Source organism: Sphaerodactylus townsendi, linkage group LG02 (genome assembly GCF_021028975.2).
Source record: "Sphaerodactylus townsendi isolate TG3544 linkage group LG02, MPM_Stown_v2.3, whole genome shotgun sequence".
In the NCBI taxonomy this organism is placed as follows: domain Eukaryota; kingdom Metazoa; phylum Chordata; class Lepidosauria; order Squamata; family Sphaerodactylidae; genus Sphaerodactylus; species Sphaerodactylus townsendi.
Window position 1 is genome coordinate 60,870,353 of NC_059426.1, and position 21,369 is coordinate 60,891,721.

Sequence of the window (21,369 nt, forward strand, 5' to 3'; positions counted from 1 at the left end):
CTGAGCTGCATGAAGTATGCTAAAATGAATTACTGATATTACAAAGTTTATATTCTATGAAGTCAAAATCAGAATTCATCTGACCAAGCTCATATGATGCCGGACTAATGTACTAATCATGTGGAATATTTGTGGCTTAGAGATCAAATTGATGCATCCCAGGACTGATCTAAAGATAAGCCTGCATCCCTGACTTACACGAAGATACAAATACATACAGCTAGGTATAAAAATCATTATGTGAAATGAAGATAAAGTCTTCTAATGATGTCATATTAAAAATGGAGAAATAAGAGCAAGCTCTTGCTTTTGAGAATTGATTCAGGATTAGATGCAGTGGTGGGATTCAGCAGGTTTGCAGAACCGGCTGTTAAAATGGTACTTGTAAATGACCAGTTGTTAAATTATTTGAATCCCACCACTGATTAGGTGGATTTATTCATGGACATCTTGCAAGTCATGGTCAACTCCATTACAGAATGGCTCACCTGATTACTCTAACAAGATCATGGAAGGCTTTGTCAACATTCAGTGGAGGATCCTTAGCGCTGGTTTCTATGTATGGAATCTGGAAAAAAAGCCAGTAACTTTTAAATATATATTATACAAAGCCACCTTTTGCAGAGATTCAAGTTGAGGAGAAACATTTGCATGTACAGAAGAGATCCCATGTGGTTTGTGCTAAATGTACTAAAGAGTACTAATCCTTCAAAAGGTCTGGAGGTAGAAAACAAATGTCAGATAATCAGATGACATTGCTATTCACTGAAGCTTCTTTTTAATTTTTTAAAAACAAATTTTGCTTCTTCAAAGACTCTTGAGGCAACCTGTTTTGCAATTGAAAACAGTAAACTCAGGCCATTAAAACAAGATACAACTGAGCAGTTTAAAAAAGATATTTTAACAGTCCTCAGGCAACAGGCAGACCATAAAAGAGCCAAAATATAGAATATGTGATTAGGGCTGGGTGTTTGGGTAAACCTGAACCGACCCCCCCCCCTGCCATTTTGACTTTATTGAGATTTTTTAAGCTTATGAGATCATAGATCACAGAAATAGACAAAAGATATTCTAGGAAACCATCTGCACAGTCATCTAGGGATATATACAATGTTTTATCAATTTTATTTGTCTGGAAAAGCAGGCCAGGGAATAATAGTTTGCTGAAGATGTTTAGAGGTCCCTAGAAATTCCTAACATATGCAATTAAAGTTCCCATAATTTCTTGTATAGAGAGAATGACATATAACAGCCTTTTTGTAAGGGGTTATTTATATTTAATAAATAAGCCCTTACAAAGAGGCCAGAATACCGTCTCTGTGGCAATGAGAACTAAAGAATGAATTCTTTCATTTCAAAATATAACCTTTCTCTTTAATAGATATTTCCCTTGTTTCCAAATTTTTGTGAGTGCCTTTCATATCTAAACTCTTCATCTTATCCAAGCACTGACCATGCAACTCTATCAAGATCGTTGGTGGTCTGTGTAGGCAGCATTTATGATAATGCTATCTTAGTGGAACTGGGTTTGAATCTGTTACCTAAAAATCTTAACTGTGTTATTCCAGGTTACTGATAACCATGTTTATCTCTATTGATTCTTTCCTAGCATTCTAAAATAGACTGTCAAGACGCCTGAATGTACCACATGGTCAACACTTGTATATCACATATATAGTAGATGACTGTCTCTGAAAATTACAAGGAAATATCATAGCCTTAACAAGGGAGTTTAGCCATAGAAAAACACTCAGAGGCCCCTTCCGCACATGCAGAATAATGCACTTTCAATCACAATTGTTTGCAAGTGGATTTTGCTACTCCGCACAGTAAAATCCAGATGCAAAGTGGATTGAAAGTGGATTGAAAGTGCATTCTTCTGCATGTGTGGAAAGGGCCAGCCATTAAACTTCAGCCATTTCTATTAATCTTATAATGGCCAAAGTCACATAGAAAAAAAACCAAAATAGCATTGGAAAAAAACCCAAGGACATACATTGTGTTTTGCTGCCATTTCTTTTCCTTGCTCCCGAGTGATTTTTCGTAAATGCATTAGATCAACTTTGTTAGCCACCAAAATCATTGGAAAGGATTCTCTGGAACAAAATATTTAAATATTCTGTGGTTATGATGTTAATTCTAGTGCTGTAATGACATAAAAACATCACCTGAGCAAAGAAACTCATACAGTGCAACAACAACAAAAATATCAAGAAAAATTCTTAGATCTAGTTTTCATAACGGTTCCAGCTCCATAAACTTAAATCCAGAGGTTTTGGCCATGTACAATGAAGGAACAGATTTCTAGAAACCCAGGGAAACTCCCAGGTTTGCAAAAAATTACAAGGGGAAGGGGTTCACTTGACAGAAGACGGTTCTTTGAATCTGAAGAAGAGTTGGTTTTTATACACTGCTTTTCTCTATTTTCTAAAGAAGTCTCAAAATAACTTGCAGACTCCTTCCCCTCCCCACAACAGACACCTTGTGAGGTATGTGAGGTTGAGATAATTCTGAGAGAACTGTGACTGGCCCACGATTACCCAGCAGACTTCATGTGCAGGTGTGGGGAAACAAACCAGTCTGCCAGATTAGAATCCACTGCTCATGTGGGGGAGCAGGGAATCAAACCTGGTTCTCCAAATCAGAATCCACTGCTCTTAACCATGACATCACACTGGCTCTCATCAGAGAAGGAATGTCTGTGCTTGCCCAGATACCACAGCTCAAACAGAATAGAGGTCAGGCACCATTTTGAGGGCTGTCCAGCAACACTTACAAACAACTTATAAAAGATTTACTGATTGATGGTGAAAAAATGAGAGCCAGCTCTCCTATGATACCACCAGCCTGGGTGATGGCTCCTGCTCTCCCTTGTACACAATAGAGCAGGGGTAGGGAGCCTGCGGCTCTCCAGATGTTCAGGAACTACAATTCCCATCAGCCTCTGTCAGCATGGCCAATTGGCCATGCTGGTAGGGGCTGATGGGAATTGTAGCTCCTGAACATCTGGAGAGCCGCAGGTTCCCTACCCCTGCAATAGAGGCAGCAGGAATGGTGATGGAGAAGAGAGAGATGGATAGCAAGTGTGCCCAAGGTTGCCCCTTTAAATGGCTGCTTTTGGCACTGTCAGTGACTGGAGGGTGGGAAAAGATAGGAGAAAAAGGAGAGGTAGCAGAAACTGCCACTGACCCCCAGAGTTATGTGAGCCAAGAAGACAGTGGCACTACAAGGCAGAATGGGAGGGGTTGAAGTAAGCTGCTACCCCTCCTTGTAACAGGTAGAGGTACTGCAGGAGAGTAAGCTGGCCTACAAACTAAGTGGCCCAGAAAAGGAACAGCGAGGATGTGTGTGTGTTTCTCTCCACACTATTAGGTCCCACCAGTTGTTTATATGATCTATAAATGACAGATTTTTCACACACTTAGCAGAGAAATGAAGTAAATAAGTGATAAATATAACTGAAAAAGGGAGGTAGATAAAAAGTAGGTTCATGGATGGCTCAAAGTAACCACCTCCTTCCTTGTTCTTTCAAGCTGGTAGGAACCAATCCCTCTGCAACAGCATTTGTTTATTAAATTGTATAGCATCTCATACCTATGAAGCCTAATGGTGCTTCTTCAGTATTTTCAAAAGATCAACTATAGTGAGGTTTTGCTAATATACAATGAATTTAACAAATGAAGTGTATTAGTTTAACAAAGGCCAAATAGTTAATAAAAGCAATTAAACAAAAACAATCTTTATTGAAAATATATGAAAATGTTTGCAAGTCAGAACAAGGTGCATATTAATGGCTTCTTCTCCAAGAGCCAAACCAGTAAAGTATCTCATGATGGAACTTCAAGGAAAGAGCTCACCAGCAGTATTCTCTTGAGTTGAAAGCACTCCTGCCTCAAGTGCACTTACCTGTCTTTGACTCTGAGGATAAGTTGATGAAACCTGTCCACATGCTCAAAGCTGGCTTTATCAGTGACGGAATAGACTATAAGAAACCCATCTCCTGTCCTCATGTATTGCTCCCTCATTGCGCTGAATTCTTCCTGGCCTGCAGTGTCCAGGACTTGCAACAACAAGGAGAAAGTATAACAAAAATACTTAAGTCATTCCATCCGACATATCATCTTTATGCCACACTAGCTCCCATACACATTTACTTGAAAGTGCTCATTTAATTCATCAGATCATATAAAAAGTGATGACTGGTTAGGGTTATTAATTTAAACCAAACCAGAAGTGGCTTGGGCCTTAGGACTGCACTCGTACATGATAACATCTTCTTGCCTCTTACCTTACCAATGTACATTCAACAAAGATCTTCAAACCATCATTTAAGTGTTCCCCTAAGCTCTGCCTAGCAAAACTCTAGAATGCACCCAGGTCCAGTGAAGGGCAGCACCACAGAATCTGGAGGGAAAGGACAACATGGAAATTAGGGAGAGATGGGGCTGGCTGGAGGGGATAACAAACAGAAGCCAATGGAAAAGGGGGATCAAGCTGGATGGACCACCAATGAACTTCTGGGTACAATCCATCAAAATTGTGTCATAATTCAATTTCACTGAAACAACAATATTTCAGCATGTCCCAACAGAGGGAACATATTCAATTTACTTTCACTGGATGCATCCTGTGAGTTTCTCAGGCTTCAGCATGTCCATATATTTCCAGGCCCAACCTCCCTGACAACTTCAGAATTTTAAAATACCAGTGAAGTAGCACTAGCATGCCCCATTTGTTAATGTTCCAAAGATCAATCAGTGTAATTCTTTGGTAAAAACATGGAAGTACTTCTTTATAGTCATCTTTATTCACCTTCATCTTCATTCACTGTTTACCTCCATCTTCATTCATGTATGACAACTGATCAAAGAGCATTTTGTAAACAAAACAGCACAACATAAAGGATTTCGGATGTACCTAAAGAAATCCCATTATTTTTATTTGAAATATATACTGTAGGAATATGATGGGAAGCTGGGTCCAATATCATCTGGGTCCAATATCTCCTACATTCTGGAACACAGCAGATGCTTGAACTTCTACTGAAGATTAGACATATTCATGGAGAATGTATGTATCATTACTTATAAGCTATGGCAGCTGAACGGACCTTCTAAGCAGAGACTATAGCTTGGACCATGTGAATGAATTCCGTGCATGCTAGAGACAGTTTCAGGTGTGGCGTACATTTCCTATTCCTCTAAAACTTGCTTTCATAAGATCAGTGGCTTTTAGTGGGCCTGCACAAATGTAAGCTTCAGAAGAAGAGGAAGTCTGCTTAACAGCAGATACTATCTAACACACATGGAACACATTTATAGGATCCAAGACAGTCTATCCAAGTCAGACTATTAGTCCATCTAGCTCAACTTGGACTGGTAGTGGCTTTCCTGAATCTCAGGCTGAAAAAGGCCTTTCTAACACTTGCTGCAGGGATCCTTTTATCTACTGATGCCATGGCCTGAAGCTGGGATCTCTACAATCAAAACATTATGTTCAGTTTCAAAATGCTGTATGAGTTTTAAAGGGGGATGTCTGTGGTATACATACTGTTACAAATTTATATTGTTCAGCATTTCTCCTCTGAAACAACAGCTTTTTTTGTTGCAGAAATGGTGAGAATGTAAAACAAGTCCCGGCAGACTTAAGAGTCTGATTTTAAGCAAGTGTTTGAAGACTTAGGCCAGGGGTCTGCAACCTGTGGGTCTCCAGATGTTCATGAATTACAATTCCCATCAGTCCCTGCCAGCATGGCCTGATTTAGGCCCACTGACTTAGGCCCACTCTACACAGGCTGCTACAGCATCTGCACAACAGCACATATGATGCTGGTGTGGCCCCGGGGCCATTTGCATGCTCGGGGGGGGGGGGGGCAGAGCAGCTGCAGCCTGCCAAGGCGTGTCTGTTTTGTTTCCCCATACTTACCTTCTCCACAGGAGAGAAGGTAAGTGTGGGGAAAAGAGGAGGCGCCTAAAGCAGTGCCTCTAACCTGGTGCCATTCCCATGGTGCCGGTGGGGAAATGCTGTTTCCCAAAAGCCTCGTTCATTGAGTGAGGCAAGAAAACAGCATTTCCTACCCGGTGAGGGTGGGGAGGAGCATGGCATTGCCTTGCTGCAGAGGTGGCAGCCGTGTGAACAGCACCCCTGGAATGGTGTTTTTACCATCCGGAGTGGGCCTATGTGAAGGACACTGCTCTTGTCATATAAAGAAGTTATCTTCCACAACTTTTCACTGCAAAACTTAGAAGGCTGTTACCCCAAGACCACTCCTAAATATGTTGTTGACGGCCACAAAAGAAAACAGATAGAAAGCAAAAGTTCTTGTATTCTAATTATTTTCCTTGACATTATGCCTTTATATCATATCATACCGTCAAGGCATTTATGAGTGAATTCAAACTTCCTAGGAAAACATTTGGTAAAGTATTTGTATGGGGTGATGCCAACTCTGTGGCAACTGAGATACATGGAAATCTAACACTTGAGGGAGAAGGCATCAAACTTGGCCTTGTCAATGACATGTAAACTTTGTATATCCAGGAAGAGTATAATAGGGCAGTATTTTCAAATGAATGATCTACCACAGTGGTCATTAACCCATGGCATGTGGAGTTCCACCTGCTGATCATGAGCCTTTACGGAGCTGCCATATCTCCTGCTTTTATTCCACACATGAGAGGAGTCTAGGATGGCAAGACAAGATCACTATGCAGTAGAGAGGACTCCTCCATGGCTCTGACCTTGGCCTTGTTCTTCACTATGCTATGCCCCCGGGTATTCAACTTCTGTTTCCTACCCCTGTTTTGCGTGGTCTGCTGCCCATAGATGTGATCTTCATAGCATTCAGGCTATAGTTATGGTTCAGTGGCCGCCATTTAGCAGTTTTGGGGTTAATGGTAACTCCCAGGTCTAGAAAGGATAAAAACAACAGATCTAACATCTGTATTCTTAGATGGTACACGGTTATGAAGGAACTTACTACATGTCTCCGGAATGTTCAAACTGGTTCTGATTTAAGTTAGGGCTCATCTAGCCTTCTTTTTGGAATTTGCTTTCAGAAACAAGTTGAATTTTAAGAAAAATCAGAACTAAGGAAGATAAGAATATTTCTAAACATGACATTTCTATTTCCTCACTTCTAGCTAGCCTCAGCCAGTTTCTACATATCTAATCCCAGAGACAGTGGTTTCATATTTGAGGCAGGCATCTCTGTTTTTAGAAATTAATCTCTGCTCTACACATGTACACAGCAGTTCATAAGATAGCACACCAAACTACAACAAAATGATTAAAATCAGGACAGCAAAACAGATAAATAGAAGATAAATCAACCTATTAATGGGGGTGGAATGTGATGAGATGGACAGGTCCCCTAAATGTGGGGGTGAGGGTGGAATTCCACAATACTGTCAATCTTAGGGCCAGTACTCTGTTATGTCTTATAGTGCATCCAAAGCAGTTACACCCTTTGTGCTCTATGGTTTTAAAGAGCTTGCAGCCCCAGACATAGCCACTGAACTAGAAGTGACATATCTATGCTTGTGATGCTCTCTCCTTAGACCCCAACAAAAAGCTCCCAGATATTGCCAGCAGAGAAATGGCAACCATACCATGGCTCTGATCCCTGAAGTCTGGAGACATCTGTAATTCATAAAGACCTGGTAGATCATCTGAAAAAGGTCCATCTAAACCAGCACTGCTTCTGACTCTTTTGGGTGACTGGCACAAAATAATTCATATCAAGAGTTAACTAACAGTGAAAAAAAAGAATATCCTAGAATATGTGAAACAGCAAATAACTGCAGCCTGCCATCTGCTACACCCATGCTGTGATAAATACAGATACTAAAATACTCTTCCCTCCCCATCTCCTCCTCCAGCACTGATTTTTCTTTTGCCCTCATATGAGTAAATATTTCAAAAGCCTCCTGTAACTCTTGCCTCATTAAAATATTCCTCTCCAGAACAGCAACTACAGATTGCCTACAGATCAGCTTCTATCTGTGAAAAAAATACAGCCCCTTCTTCCTCCAACAGCATCAAATTCAAGCCCACACACAGAAGCTGTAGATGTGGCCATGGTGGTGAAATAGGATGAAATTAAATTGCCTGGCTGAAAAGTGCTTACAGTTAAGCAAATTAGTCTAGCTATACTAATTCTTTTACTTTGGTGAGGTGTGCATATTATTAAATGTGTTACAAATGTAGTTAGTTCATTAGTGACTGGACACACTGACCCAAGGAAGGAAATAATGAATATAGCTATGTGCCAAGAAGCTGGTAGCTGCTGTCATTAAATGTCTTGTGGTCCTGAATAATAATCCACAATTTATGGGTGGCACTTGTCTTTGTGTCATTCTGCTCTATCCTGTTTCCAGTGAAGCACCAGTTTTTGTATCAGTTCTTCTCAGGGTCAAAAGAGTGGTTCCTAAGTCCCATGTTCTTAAGAAGATGTTCAGAATATGAACCTACAGTCAGTTGATTTCAGGCATGACTTCAGGTTAATTGCCTACTGCAAACTTTATGAAAATGTGAATGCTTTGCTTTGTGGGAGTGCTTTGATTGTGTGTTCCTGCATTGCAGGGAGTTGGACTTGATGGCCCTTGTGGTCTCTTCCAACTCTATGATTCTATGAAGCACAGCCTCCTCCCATATTGTCCAGTCAAACATTTAAGATCCGCTCACAAGACTTGCTCTTTGTTTGCAGACATCACTTAGGAAGTGAACAGAGATAGGGATTTTTCACTGATGGACCTCACTTGGGGAATGATCGCCCACCCGAGGCTCTACTAGTTACCTACCCTACTCTTTTTTTTTGGGGGGGGGGATCAGTTCAAAACCTTACTCAGGCTTTTAACTGATGGCACCCAACTTTTTTAAAGCTATATTATGGTTTGCTTGCACCCTGAAAACTACTTTATGAGTATCATGTTAGGCTCTTCAGTGTTTATTTTATGGCTTGGCTTGATTTTAATGGCCTGTCAGGTTTTGTTGTAACATTTAAATTTTGGAATGCCCTCAGTAAGTCCCTGTAAAGGCAGCATATAAAATTTGCCAGATAAATATGTCACGACAGGCTAGGCCCAAGGAATTCTGCATTCTACCCCATTTCAACCATGAGCTTTCTGGGTAGCCTGGAACATGTCATTTTCAATACAAGGTTTTCATGAAGGCTTAACTAATCTAACATGCCATGCTAAGCTCTGTAGAGAAATGCTAGGAGATATTTATTTTTATTGCATTTTTTTATCCTGCCCTTCTTCGAAGAAAGTCAGGGCAGTGTGAATCGCTCCTCCTCCTGCATTGCACACTCACAATGTGAGGTCGGTTAGGTTAGGCTGCAAGAGATGATCTAACCCAAGACCACCAAGTTATATGACAAGCATGGATTTGAACCTGAGTCTTCCTTATCACGTTCTAACGTCATATCCACCCGACTTGTTTTATTAAATAATTAGTGCAAAACAGGTGATGAGTGATTGTGCCTGATTCTACTCTTCACTGAAGTCTAAATAGCCTTTGACCCCCTAAGTCTCAACATATCAAGCATAGCTTTTTATGGGGTCAAAAGCGACCCCTTTCTCTCTCTCTTGAACTAATGTGGCACCAGTTCATTTTACACTAACAAATAGCCTGTACTGAGATACAACATTACAAGTAGCCAGAAGGATGCCCGACAAAAGATGCACTACGATTAAAGTCAAAACAGACTGGAATTGGTAGCTCACCATCCAAAATGGCCCACTGCCCATCTATTTCAGTGTGTTTCAGGTATGAGTCTTCAATAGTTGGGTCATAGTCTGGCACAAAAATCTTCTGGAAGAACTGTATAGTGAGGGCACTCTTCCCCACTCCTCCATCCCCAACTACCACCAGTTTATATGTGGGAAGATTTTCACTTGGGACAGCGCTTGTAGCCATGGCATCAACAGGCCAGACCTGGAAAAGACAGAGAATTTTGGTAAAATCATATTTTGACAACTGAGAGGCATCTAGGCAAATAATTAATTTGAAACGGAGGCAGGCAGGGTAGCAGCAACAAAATGGTGTTTGCTTTGTTACAGGACATATAAGGCAACACTTTCAAGCTTGTTTTTGTAAGATTAGTTGTCACTATATAAGGGGGGGAGTTTGCACTTGCTCTCTTCTTGGAGTCTTTGAAATCTTGAAAAAGACTTCAGAGAATGGATAAAAAAAATTACTAAGAGGAAAAATACCTGATGAGACTGCAGTAGTGTAGATTGCTCCTACAAACCACTTATTTGGGTCTTCGTAGACTGCAACAGCAGCATTCAAAGAGTTGCTCCAGAATGAGCCAGCTGAAAGTCTATAGCTACATCCCTATAATAATTTACTTTGGGAATGATTTTGCCTTCCTTACTGAAATTGTTCCACAGACAGAAAAATGAGCATCACATTTACAGCTGAGTAAACGTAAGATGAAAATAAAGTTTTTCTTTAAAAAACCCTGAATGTTCTCTTAATAAAGCAGGGATTTTTTTGCTTCCCCCTTTCTCTGGCAATCACTTTGACCCCCCGCCCCCATAAAAACAGGGTACAGTCTATAATGGAACATTAAAAATAAAAAGGCCTAGGATGTGATGGAGGAAAGGGGCTGCAGCCAGAAGGTGGAACCTGGCAAATATCAAGGATCTGTTCTTACATAAGTAGTAGTCTTCTGCTCATGCAAGGGCATCTTACAATACAAGCCATAATAAAATAACACCACTTTCAACTTATGCAGTTATTTCCCTCAAATGAAGTACACTAATACAGTAACTGTGTAATGCAAGTAAATATTTTTACCTCTGTGGGAGTGGGGCAAGGGACTTGGGATTGAACAATAGTATCCTGCCAGGGAACACACACTGAACTCACAGCCAAACTGAAATTTCAACAAATTATTTTTCTGTTCATATTCTTAATCTCCACAATACACCAGCTAACTAGTCCAGGATTCTTGATGCTCATTCAAATGATTGCCATATTTATGATAGCTACCAACTTGTTTTTCAACCTCAGATGGTTCATGGTGAATGAACTTGCACTTGGTTTGATTAATCAGCAACAGATTGTTATAGTTTAGTATACCATAGTTTGTCTAGCCTTGGAGCAAAGGGTTTAGTCCTTTGCTACATCTGTGCGCTATCTGAATATTCATGCAACACCCCGCCAACCCCCCTTCTGGAAATCCCTAGAAAAACATAATGTCAAGACTGTGCTTAAAGAATTGTGTGCTTTGGGCCAGACTCAAACTTTAGGCAATATGAGAATGCTGTTACTGCAAATGGCAACTGTACATCTTGCTCTCAATGTCTAGTAATATAAAGTATGTGATAAGATGTTCTTGTTGCTCTATGTTGTCTCACTCCTGAAAACCGCAACAAATGCAGTGAGGTGAGTTTGAAGAACATCACAACATGATGACGGCATGTCATATATTTTGTGTTATTAGATGTTACTGGCAAAAAATAAGAGAAAATACAGAAATGCTGTTTTGGTGGCACCACATATGTGCTATAACTTCTAGTGTCACTGGATATGGCTTACTATAAAGAATAAAGTCAAAGCTGAAAATTCGGGTAGCTGCTGCAATCCAAAAAACCCTGTGGTGTGTCTTCTGCTACACCGCCGCCACCGCCGCCGCCGCCCCCCCCATGTTGAGGCTCAAAAAACCTTCTTTAATAATCACATATGCATTTGTTATAATTTTATTGTACAGCAAATGCTACATATATTTTTTCACAATTAGCCATTACACATCTATAGTCAGAAGCATATATGTGATAAAATCAGACCATGAACAAAGCAGCTTTTAAAGTCCCAGATGTAAGGACAGAGCTTCCAAAATAAGTTCAACAGTAACTGCCAAAATATCATAACCTTCTTGTCTGTGAACAGTAAACAATATATTACTATAATATAAAATCTTCTTGTTTGTTAACAGTATACATTTTTAAACCTAATATAGCAATAGTTGTGTAAAGGAGAATTGTTCTGTTCCTAGTAGTTAGAAGCAAGCACTGCTTTAAAGGCCTTTGTAGCCCAATTTTTTCAGGCATGAAGATCACAGGCAAACAGAATCCTGGTTGTCTTCTCTGTTTCAAAGAATCTTTTTTCAGCGCCTTAATATACAAAAATGTCACAACTCATAGTAACATATATTACACAACAATTCACAATATATTATACCAGACCACATAAAAAGCTTACCCCAAGATTCTGCATGCTTAAAGAGACCAAAATGCAACCTTCTTTTCTCTTTTCTTTGTAGAGTTGGCTTCCAGGAACACTCTGTGTACCAGTGTGCTTAAAATGGCATCTTAGAAACCTCCCTAACCTGAGCAACATAAAAAGACAGGAGATGCAACACGTGTGCCCTATGGACTACTTAACACATAGAATTAAGTTAAATATGATTAAGTGTGTTCATGGAGATAAACATGATCAATGTGGGTGATTAATGTTCAAAGTGCCACGTTAAGTGGTTCAATACATTTTACTTCTTTTTTTAAAAAAATGACTGAAGTCTTTAATGTAGCTTCTTTAATTGAGACTAGGTTATAAATAATGCCTTAAGTTAAACCTTGTTCTCCTTAACAGTGGCCAGGTTATAAACTTTATCCCAAGGTATGTCCAACAACTTCCTCAATGTAATCCTTTTGTTAGCCTTGCTCAAGTGTGCAGACTGAGCTCTTCTTATTTTCCTGCTGTTCAACTTTTCCTAATGTTATTGTCTTTTCCAGTGACTCTTCTCAAAATGTGACTTAAGTAAGATAGCCTCAGTTTAGTCATTTCAGCTTCCAGAGAGAGTTCAGGCTTGCTTTATCTAGAACTCATTGATTTGCCTTTTTGGTGCTCCATGGTATCCGTAAAACTCTCTTCCAACACATTTCAAAGCAATCTACTTTCTTTCTGTCAGCTTTCTTCACTGTCCAACTTTCATATCCCTATGTAGGAATGGAGAATAGTATAGCATGAATGAACTTTTTCTTGGTCAACAGAGAAACATTGTTATGCTGAAGACTCTTTTCAAGCTCCTTTACAGCTCGTTGACGGTGGAGAGAAGGAATAGAAAGTTTTGAACAATTTCATTTTCCTCACTGTCAACCTTCAAGTTGAGTAATTCTCCAAGTCATTACTTTTGTCTTCTTAATGTTCAGCTGCAATTCTGCTTTGGCACTTTGCGGTTTAATCTACATCAGAAGTTGTTTCACATCTTTGCTATTTTTAGACAGCAATGTGGTGTAATCTGCATATCTCAAACTGTTAAGGTTCCTTGCACCAATTTGTATTTCACCCTCATCTAAATCTAATCCAGCTGTCCTTATATATTCTGCATCCTTGCGTGACACCTTTACATACTGGAAACCATTCTGCTTTTCATATTCTGTCCTAACAGTATGTTTTTCTCCAGAGTATGCATCAAAACAATCAGATTCGATGGCACACCCATTTCTTCTAAAACCAACCATAGCTTTTCGTGATCCACCCAGTCATCAGCTTTGCTGTAATCTATGTGGCACAAGCTGATTTTCTTCTGAAATTCTTATGTGCTCCAGTAACTAGGTCTGGAATGCTGGAGGGCACATATTCAACCTGTGCTCCGCCAGCGGCGCTGTCTTCAGATTCAATTCCAGATGAGGTTCAAGATACTGTTGCTCACCTTTAAAGCCCTAAACTTCATGGGACCCTCATATTTGTGGGTCTGCATCTTTTGTTATACCCCTCCCTGAGAGCCCTGCACTCTTCTTCAAGCAATTTTCTGGTAATCCCTGGCCCAAAGTCCATCCACCAGTCCTTCTTGGCTTTGGCCCCAACCTGATGGAATATCTAAGGAGACCTGGGGCTTTAACAAACGTCTTTCAGTTACACAGGGCCTGTAAGTCAGAGTTGTTCCACCCAGGTTATGGTTGAGAGCAGTGACAGTTTTAACTGATGGCCTGGATCCTGACTCTCCTTTCTCTGGCCCCCTCTTTCTGACTTCAACCAGGCTGTATATATTTGTTCTTATCTTTTATGTAAGTTATATTTGTTATTATTATCTGTATTTGTAAATGTTGATAAAGCTGTTTTTATCGTCATGTTGTACATTACCCTGAGTTCTGCCTTAGTGGCGGTTGGGCAGGATATATTAAATAATAATAACAATAATAATCTAACATCGATCCCCATCTCTGTTAACTTAAGCCACAGCAACTCTCTTACAACTGAATCAAAGGCAGCAACGATCTTAGATCGCCCCCTTTTTTTGTATTTTAATAACAGAAGGTTGAGGATCACACAGTGATCAAGTGCAGAGCAGCCTTTTTAAAATCCTATTTGCTTGGGGTAAAGAATTTTTCCATCATTGATGGAACATTGATGGTACAAAGCCCATTTAACAGATGTTTGGCATAAAGTTTACCGGAGACAGATAAAAGGCCTGTAATTAGCTGGTGACATATGGTCACCCTTTTTAATTATTGGTGTTATTATTGCCTAATGCAGTTTTATGTGGCTGCCATGATCTGTGGCATGGATATTTAAAAAAAAAAAGAAGGGAGGGGGGAAGAATGAAAGATATTTAGTAAGTCATGAAGAACAACAGGCATTCATGCGTGACCTTAAAATACCCCCCCCCCCCCCATACACACACACACTTTAAACAAGAAGTTTCACAAGTTTTGGAGACCTTGCAAACTGGACAATGTTTTGTGATATTTTTGTCAATGTCATTATACATTTTAGGAATCTTCCATGAACCAACTTAGCTATTTGCAACCTTTGTCAATTTTATGAGGAAGACTGATAGCTTTCAGTGGAATACACATGTTGCATTCGCCACAAACAAACCTCGGTTTGTTTATGATAAGAACAAGCCACAGAATCTTCGTGCTTGCATGTTCATTTCTGTCCCCTTCCCAGGAAGACATCTGAGATCAAACTGAGAGCTTTAACAATTCACAGCCTGTGTCTTGATGAGAAAGTAGGACTCTAACATGCACGTGAGGGGAGAAAGAAGTGCACATATCTAAGAGAATTCAAATTCCTTCTTAGATTGTTTGAACCATGATTGTTTGAAGCAGATACATTTTGTATTATTATAGAACAGTGTCACTGTTTAAACAAACTCTTACTGACCTCTTATTATGCATTCAATAATACTGTGAAACAGCGCCTGTAGAGTTGGCCAAGGGCCTGTTTTGGCCATGTAAAAAGATGCACTCTCAAAAAATTCCGTAAAATAAAATCAAAAGAAATTTACTCAGTGCTGCATGTCAAGAAAGAACTCATCTTTAGGGGATGAGAAAGCACATACTGCAGCTTCAGGGAAACAATTACTTTATCTGTTGCTATTTTCACAGACACTTCAGAAAGAGAACCTCTTGAGCTGTCAAGAAGGGTGATAATAATTGTTAGACCAGGTCTGCCCACCAAACCAAACATAATCTACTGGAATAGTTAGGGCTAACAGGAATAAGCAAACTGCACAAAGAAGCTAACTCTGCCAATGAGGAAAATATTTTCAAGCAAATTCCAAAATGAGTCCCGTGCAGTTCCACAGTGGGCCAGTCTACCAGACTGACTTGTGAAAACAGATGTTAGATTAGCCCAACAAGAAGCAATTTGGACATTATTTTGCTTTCTGGCATCTTTCAACAAATTTACTCATTTTAGAGTAAGCTTGTACTGAACTGGATATTACCCTATTATTCTGTACTGGAGACATACATTATATTTTGTATTATGCCTCTGTGTTTTCTCCCTTTTCGGTCATGATTGAAACAGATCCAGACATTAACCTCACACTGTATAAAATCATGCCCTTTGTGTTAATTGATCACTGCTTGGGCCATGCATCATGTGGTCCAGAAATGAAAGTCTTGCCCACAAAGTTGGCTGAAATAAGAAACCTTTTTTGGATATACACACTGACTGGAAGCCTTGAATGACAATGATTTACAGTATCTATGGTAATGTGTGATGTTGAAATTTCTTAATCCTGTTATGAAACTGTCAGGAAAAAAGGAAGACTGCTGAGTCTGCTATGGTGTTTTTGTGGTAGGCAGCCTGTTACTCCTACCAGGCAGCTCCCACCTGGACTACATGTGTGCATTTAAAGAACAGCTAATCAAAATCCAAACAGATCAGGACTTTCAGTAACATAGTTGCTATTCCAAACAGGAAAACACCATTTAGAAGTTAAGAAAGGCCATCAATCTTTTGCATATTCTATGGCATCTCATTGACACTGTTTCTGTTTCCTGAGGCACGAAATAACTCAGCAGACATTGCTAATCAGAAAAAGCCTGCTAATGAACAAGATTGTCCCAACTGGCATTTCTGTATACCACAATTTCATTTACCACCAATCACTGCACTGACCCAGGATTTGGAGGGGCTTTCTAAGGTGGTGCAAACTCTTGCTCCCAACTGTTAGCAGGCAAGCCTGCAAATGAAGATAGTAGCAGGGTTCCTCTTTTTCCAGCTTTGTAGCTTGGGGTGGGATAGGGGGGTATCAACAATGGCTAAGGCTTCTTCCAGTAGTAAGTGCACACATCAATCAACGCCAGACACAAAAGATCATCAACAAGGAAGGATCAAATCTCTCTCTATGAAAGAAACCAGTCACTTCAAGATCTCTGTGTCTCTAATGCCATGAAAAACACTAATCAGCTATATCATTTCCACAAAAGGCAGGTGGTCTCCCACATCACATTTAAAGAAAGTGAGGTTGGTTTATTTTTAAGAAAAACTGAAGTGTATGGGCAAGGAGTGGGGTGGGGGAGCTAAACCCTTTCATGCTTTAGTCTCTGCTTGAAGCATTTTCTTCCCAGTCAGGCTGTGATATCAGAAGTTAGCCCAACTGAAGAAAAAATTCTGAAAGCAACTGAGCACAGCAAAGGAAGGAAGGCCCTTTCCACACGGGCCATTTACAGCGGTCCAGGGATAGCAAAAACACTGTCCCTGTGCAGCTGTTCGCACAGGAGGCGCTGCTGGATCGCAGCAGCGCCGTCCTGGCCACCCAGGAGTGGTGTGAAGCCGCTCCTAATAACCTCTAAAATGCTGTCTCCCCATCGGCGCGGTGCAAACTGCACCGCTGGGAAGATGGCGCTTTCCCCGTCCCCTCCACTCACCTCGTCCTCCAGCACGCACTGGAGGCCATCAGGGACCCGCCCATGCTGCCCTCTAGGGGTTGGAGGGCAGCGTGGGTGGGTTCCTGACAGCCTCGAGACTGATGTTGGAGGACGAGGTGAGTGGGGGGGGGGACCCAGAAGAGGCGGCTCCGTGCAAAGCCACCTCTTCTGCGCCGGCTTCTGCGGGGCCACTCGCATGCTCTGGTGGAGAGACGCCCTTTCTGCTATGCGGAAAGGGCTGCAGGGAGTAAGTGAGAGGGCAACTGTTTTAACTGACAAGTCTGTCTTTCCCAACCATGATGGTGAAGGGGAAAAAACTCACATACCAATAAAACTTCCAGGTGCCTTGTATGACAGCTTTAATTGCCTCTAAAACCTTCCGTGTTTTCTCCTAACTGCCTGAAACTTGATTGGGATAATTCATCGGGTTAGGAAATGTCATCCTGTTTGGAGGGAAAAACAAACCACTTTCAGATTGTGAAGATCAGTGGCACAGCCAAACTGTCCTAGATGATACCCTATTTGAGAGCTAGATGCATCTCAGAATTTGCTGCAACAAATTGGAGACCCCCCTGGAAATACAACTGAGCCCCACACAACATAGTTCTGTCTCCCTGGAGAAAATGGCTGCTTTTGGGGGTAGACTCCATGACATTATATAGTGCAAAGCCCTTTTCCCTCCCCAAACCCTGCCTTCCTCAAACTTCACCAGAAAATTTCCAGGAATCTCCAGGGATTCTCTAATCTGGTGCTGGAAATACTAGGTCTGCCTCAGTAAGTCCTTCCTCAAAATCCAAAATAAGCCTTGAAAGGTCTATGTCCCCTCCACCTGCCTTTTACTCACAGAAATTAAAGACTGCAATTCTGTGGTTGCCTAGCAACAGCCACAGACAGAATCGGTTGCTTAAAGCTACAGGTGCACCTTTTATCATTCTGGTTTTTTTAAAACACACACACACACACACACACACACACACACACACACACACACACACACACACACACACACACACACACACACTCTGCTGCTGTCACAAGAGAAGAGGCATATTTTAAAACAGAGTCTTGCCTAAAATAAAGTTTTAAAAGCCCTCCCATTCATCAGGGAGGTTGGAAGCAGAGTGGGAGAGGTGGGCATCGAAAAGGTGGCTGCTTGTACTGTTACTTGCAAAAGACCTTTCTGCTGTTATTTTGTATCAAAAGATCGATCTCTCAATGTGTGCACTTTAGAAAAGTAGGAAAAAGCCAGAAGCGGGGGGGGGGGGGAGCAGCGGAAAGGCTCCAGGGCACCTGGCAACTGAGGCTGTGCTGATGGAGGAAAGTCTGAACACAGACATTAGACAAAGATGAGTGGGGGTTCTTCCCCCACCCCCACTATACATATGAGAGATTGATCTCTCAATCTAACTTAGGGAAGCAGAAAGGAGCTAACAGCATGAAGGAGTGATGAGGGGAAAGGTGTGTACAGCAGTGCAAGGGAATTGGAAGGCTAGCTATGGGTGGAGAGAAGATTCCCAGGTCAAAACTGTGTCCAATGGCAAATCTGTCCTGCTCTAGTGGCGAATCAAGATTTAAATCATGCTATAACTGGTTTTGCTTGCTGGGGAGAGAGTGGAAAGTGAAAGTGGGGGTCCAGAAAATACATCCATACAAGAAGTCTTGCTGTGGCAAATACTGGCCTCCACTACATAGCAAAGACCTGGTACATAATTGGCCCTCCACACATACCCTAAATGGATAACTCACTGCTTTTTTTTACTGGGTTCAGTTTTCATCTGTGCTCTGTAATGTGATTCTATACATCTATGTTTCGGGAAACAGGGCTTTCTGACTTCTGTTTGGAACAACTTGCCACCATCACTTGTTTGTGGCTAACATTCCTAATAATATTGAGTCTAGCTCACAAAACCTTACAGTACAATTTGTTGGTCTTCAAATGGCCTCTTTGTTATTCGGGCTTCAGCAGACTACCCACTGGAACAAGTTCTCTCTGTTCATCATGAGGAAACCAGGCACAAATGGTAATTTTGGGTAGCAGGGTGTCCATTTCTACCTTTGAGTAGAGGGAGACACTATAATACATTTATCTTCTCATTTGGGCTTGCATAGCTCGCCAGATTGAGAAACATATGAAGACTTCTACCTTGCAATTTCTGCAGAACTTTTGCATTGCAATAAAGCAATGGGCACTGTGCACCTCAAGTCCCTCTCCAAAACTTGGGATGGCATTCACAGGTTTAACGCACCTTACCCTTGTATGTCTTTTAAGTGGTAGACTAGTCTGAAAGATGACAGCTGAAAATAGTTCTTTTGAATTCAAGTTGGTCTACCACAATATTCCATATCCATGGCACTTGAAAGCAATAAACTTGTACTTAACTTTGGCTGGATTGTACCCTATTTTTTTAAAAGAAATGTTATTTGTTGCTATCCTTCTGTAGAGAATATTTTTAAAGCATCTGCCTCCACTGACTTTTAAAAATTCTTTACTGCTGACGTGGGAAATACTTCCCTCACGTTATCATGGAAACAATGCATTGGAACTGATTTTGCAGCAGAGAAATCCCATAATATTCAAGACATTCATATGCCTGCCCACATAAAGATAATAAAAAGAGAAGGAATCCAAACATGGAGGAAACAGTTTAGAATTCAAAAGAACTGCCCTTCCTTTTAGCACAATCCCTGGAAATGGGCAAGCTCCCTCACAAAAATCACAGCTCTCTGCCCAGTTAATGAATAACACCCAGGTATACCACCCTTGGCTGCTCCAGATTACACTTTAGGCCGAGAATATGAGGGCAATTTTATAACAGGCTTTGATCACTGATACTACTAATGTTTCTTTTGTGTTCCATAAAAAGAGAAATAGACAATATGTGATGTATGAGGCTTATACCAGTCTTAGCGCTGCAGTCCACATTTTGTATGATGGATGGAGTGGCTCTGAGACTTGTCCAAGGCCAGCATAGCAGGACTGAATGAATTTTTTCATTCAGTCTTCGTGGTCTGGGAAGGACAGCTGTGTTAAGGATTTTAACACAGTGGGGGAAGCATGTTTAGAAAGTATTTGGGATTATGTACTATGGACATAATAAATTTCATGCAATAAAGCTCTTTTGGCATGCCATGTGCAGCCTTGAAATTCTGCACTCTGTTTGAAAGGGTTCAGAGTCTTGCAATAACTTCATGCTGCAGTTTCCATAAACCAGAGCAGAGGCCACCTCCTTCAGATTTCAGAACAGTAATTCTTGTTTAAACTCAACCTTCCCTGGTTTCATCTGTTCTAAGACTCACAAAGACATCTTTCTTAGCACAAGGGAAATTTCAGTCCATTTAAATTTAGCAAATGCTACCCCTCTTACAGAAAAGTATGTTTAGACTTGTTTATACAGTTAAGGATTTGGGAGCTATCTGAAAGGTCAATGCAGATTTGTCAAGCTGCATTAGCAATTTTATTTGCAATCCCTTGGCCAGCATCCTATGATCCCAGCAAACATGGATGTAGGAAAAAAAATATCCCCAGCACATACGGATGAAGGAAAAAAATGTTCCCCAAGATAGCTCAACTAGCTTGCAATTTGTACATTGCCAAACAACTTTGGTAGTGGAACAGAAGACACTGCCTGCAAACTACAGTTAATAACTTATATTCTATCCTTTGCCCAAGTGGCATTAGGGGTTTTTATTAAACAGCAGTGTGCTCCTGGCCACAGGATGTCATGATATAAAATCAAATATTAAAATTTCCTAACAAAAGAAGCCAGGGATATGAAAAAGTGCCACACTGAAGACAGGCCTGCACCTTTGGCTGTAACTCATATCCATTTTTGTTGCTTGCCTTGGGTGGCAAGAACACTTAGGCAGGGCCCAAAAGATGGATGAAAGATATACAGCATCACATGCTAAGAGCTTCTAGAACTAAGACAGTAATAGCATTTTATTGAGGAAAGCAGATATACTGGTTTGCCATTCACGTAAAAAGATTCTAATCTATGGCTCCTTCAGGGTCAACCTGTAGAATTTTATCAGCAAATATGAGGGAAAGTCCTCTTCTTCTCCCCCTCCCCTACAACCACAAGCAGTCCCTTTTGTGCTTTGACAAATATGTAAAAGTCAAGAACACAGCTGAGATCTGCCTCCAGAGATTTGTTTCTTTCATCTGCTAATGGATGCAGACAGCATAATATATTTCACCTTGACCACCAACCCGAGAAGGTTTTGCGTTGACATTTTCCTGACAAGTTCC

General features: G+C 40.8%; 1 protein-coding gene across 1 annotated transcript in view; it reads right to left on the reverse strand.

Annotated features, from left to right (window-relative positions):
• Positions 1 to 21,369, reverse strand: part of MRAS (muscle RAS oncogene homolog) — a 65,112-nt gene that overhangs the window by 9,605 nt on the left and 34,138 nt on the right. The window contains exons 3-6 of the mRNA XM_048485779.1: positions 9,729 to 9,939; positions 3,907 to 4,060; positions 1,997 to 2,096; positions 489 to 568 (exon numbers count right to left, since the gene is read on the reverse strand). Coding sequence (XP_048341736.1) covers positions 489 to 568; positions 1,997 to 2,096; positions 3,907 to 4,060; positions 9,729 to 9,921 — 527 coding nt within the window. The 5' untranslated portion in view covers positions 9,922 to 9,939. The remainder of the gene's footprint in view (positions 1 to 488; positions 569 to 1,996; positions 2,097 to 3,906; positions 4,061 to 9,728; positions 9,940 to 21,369) is intronic.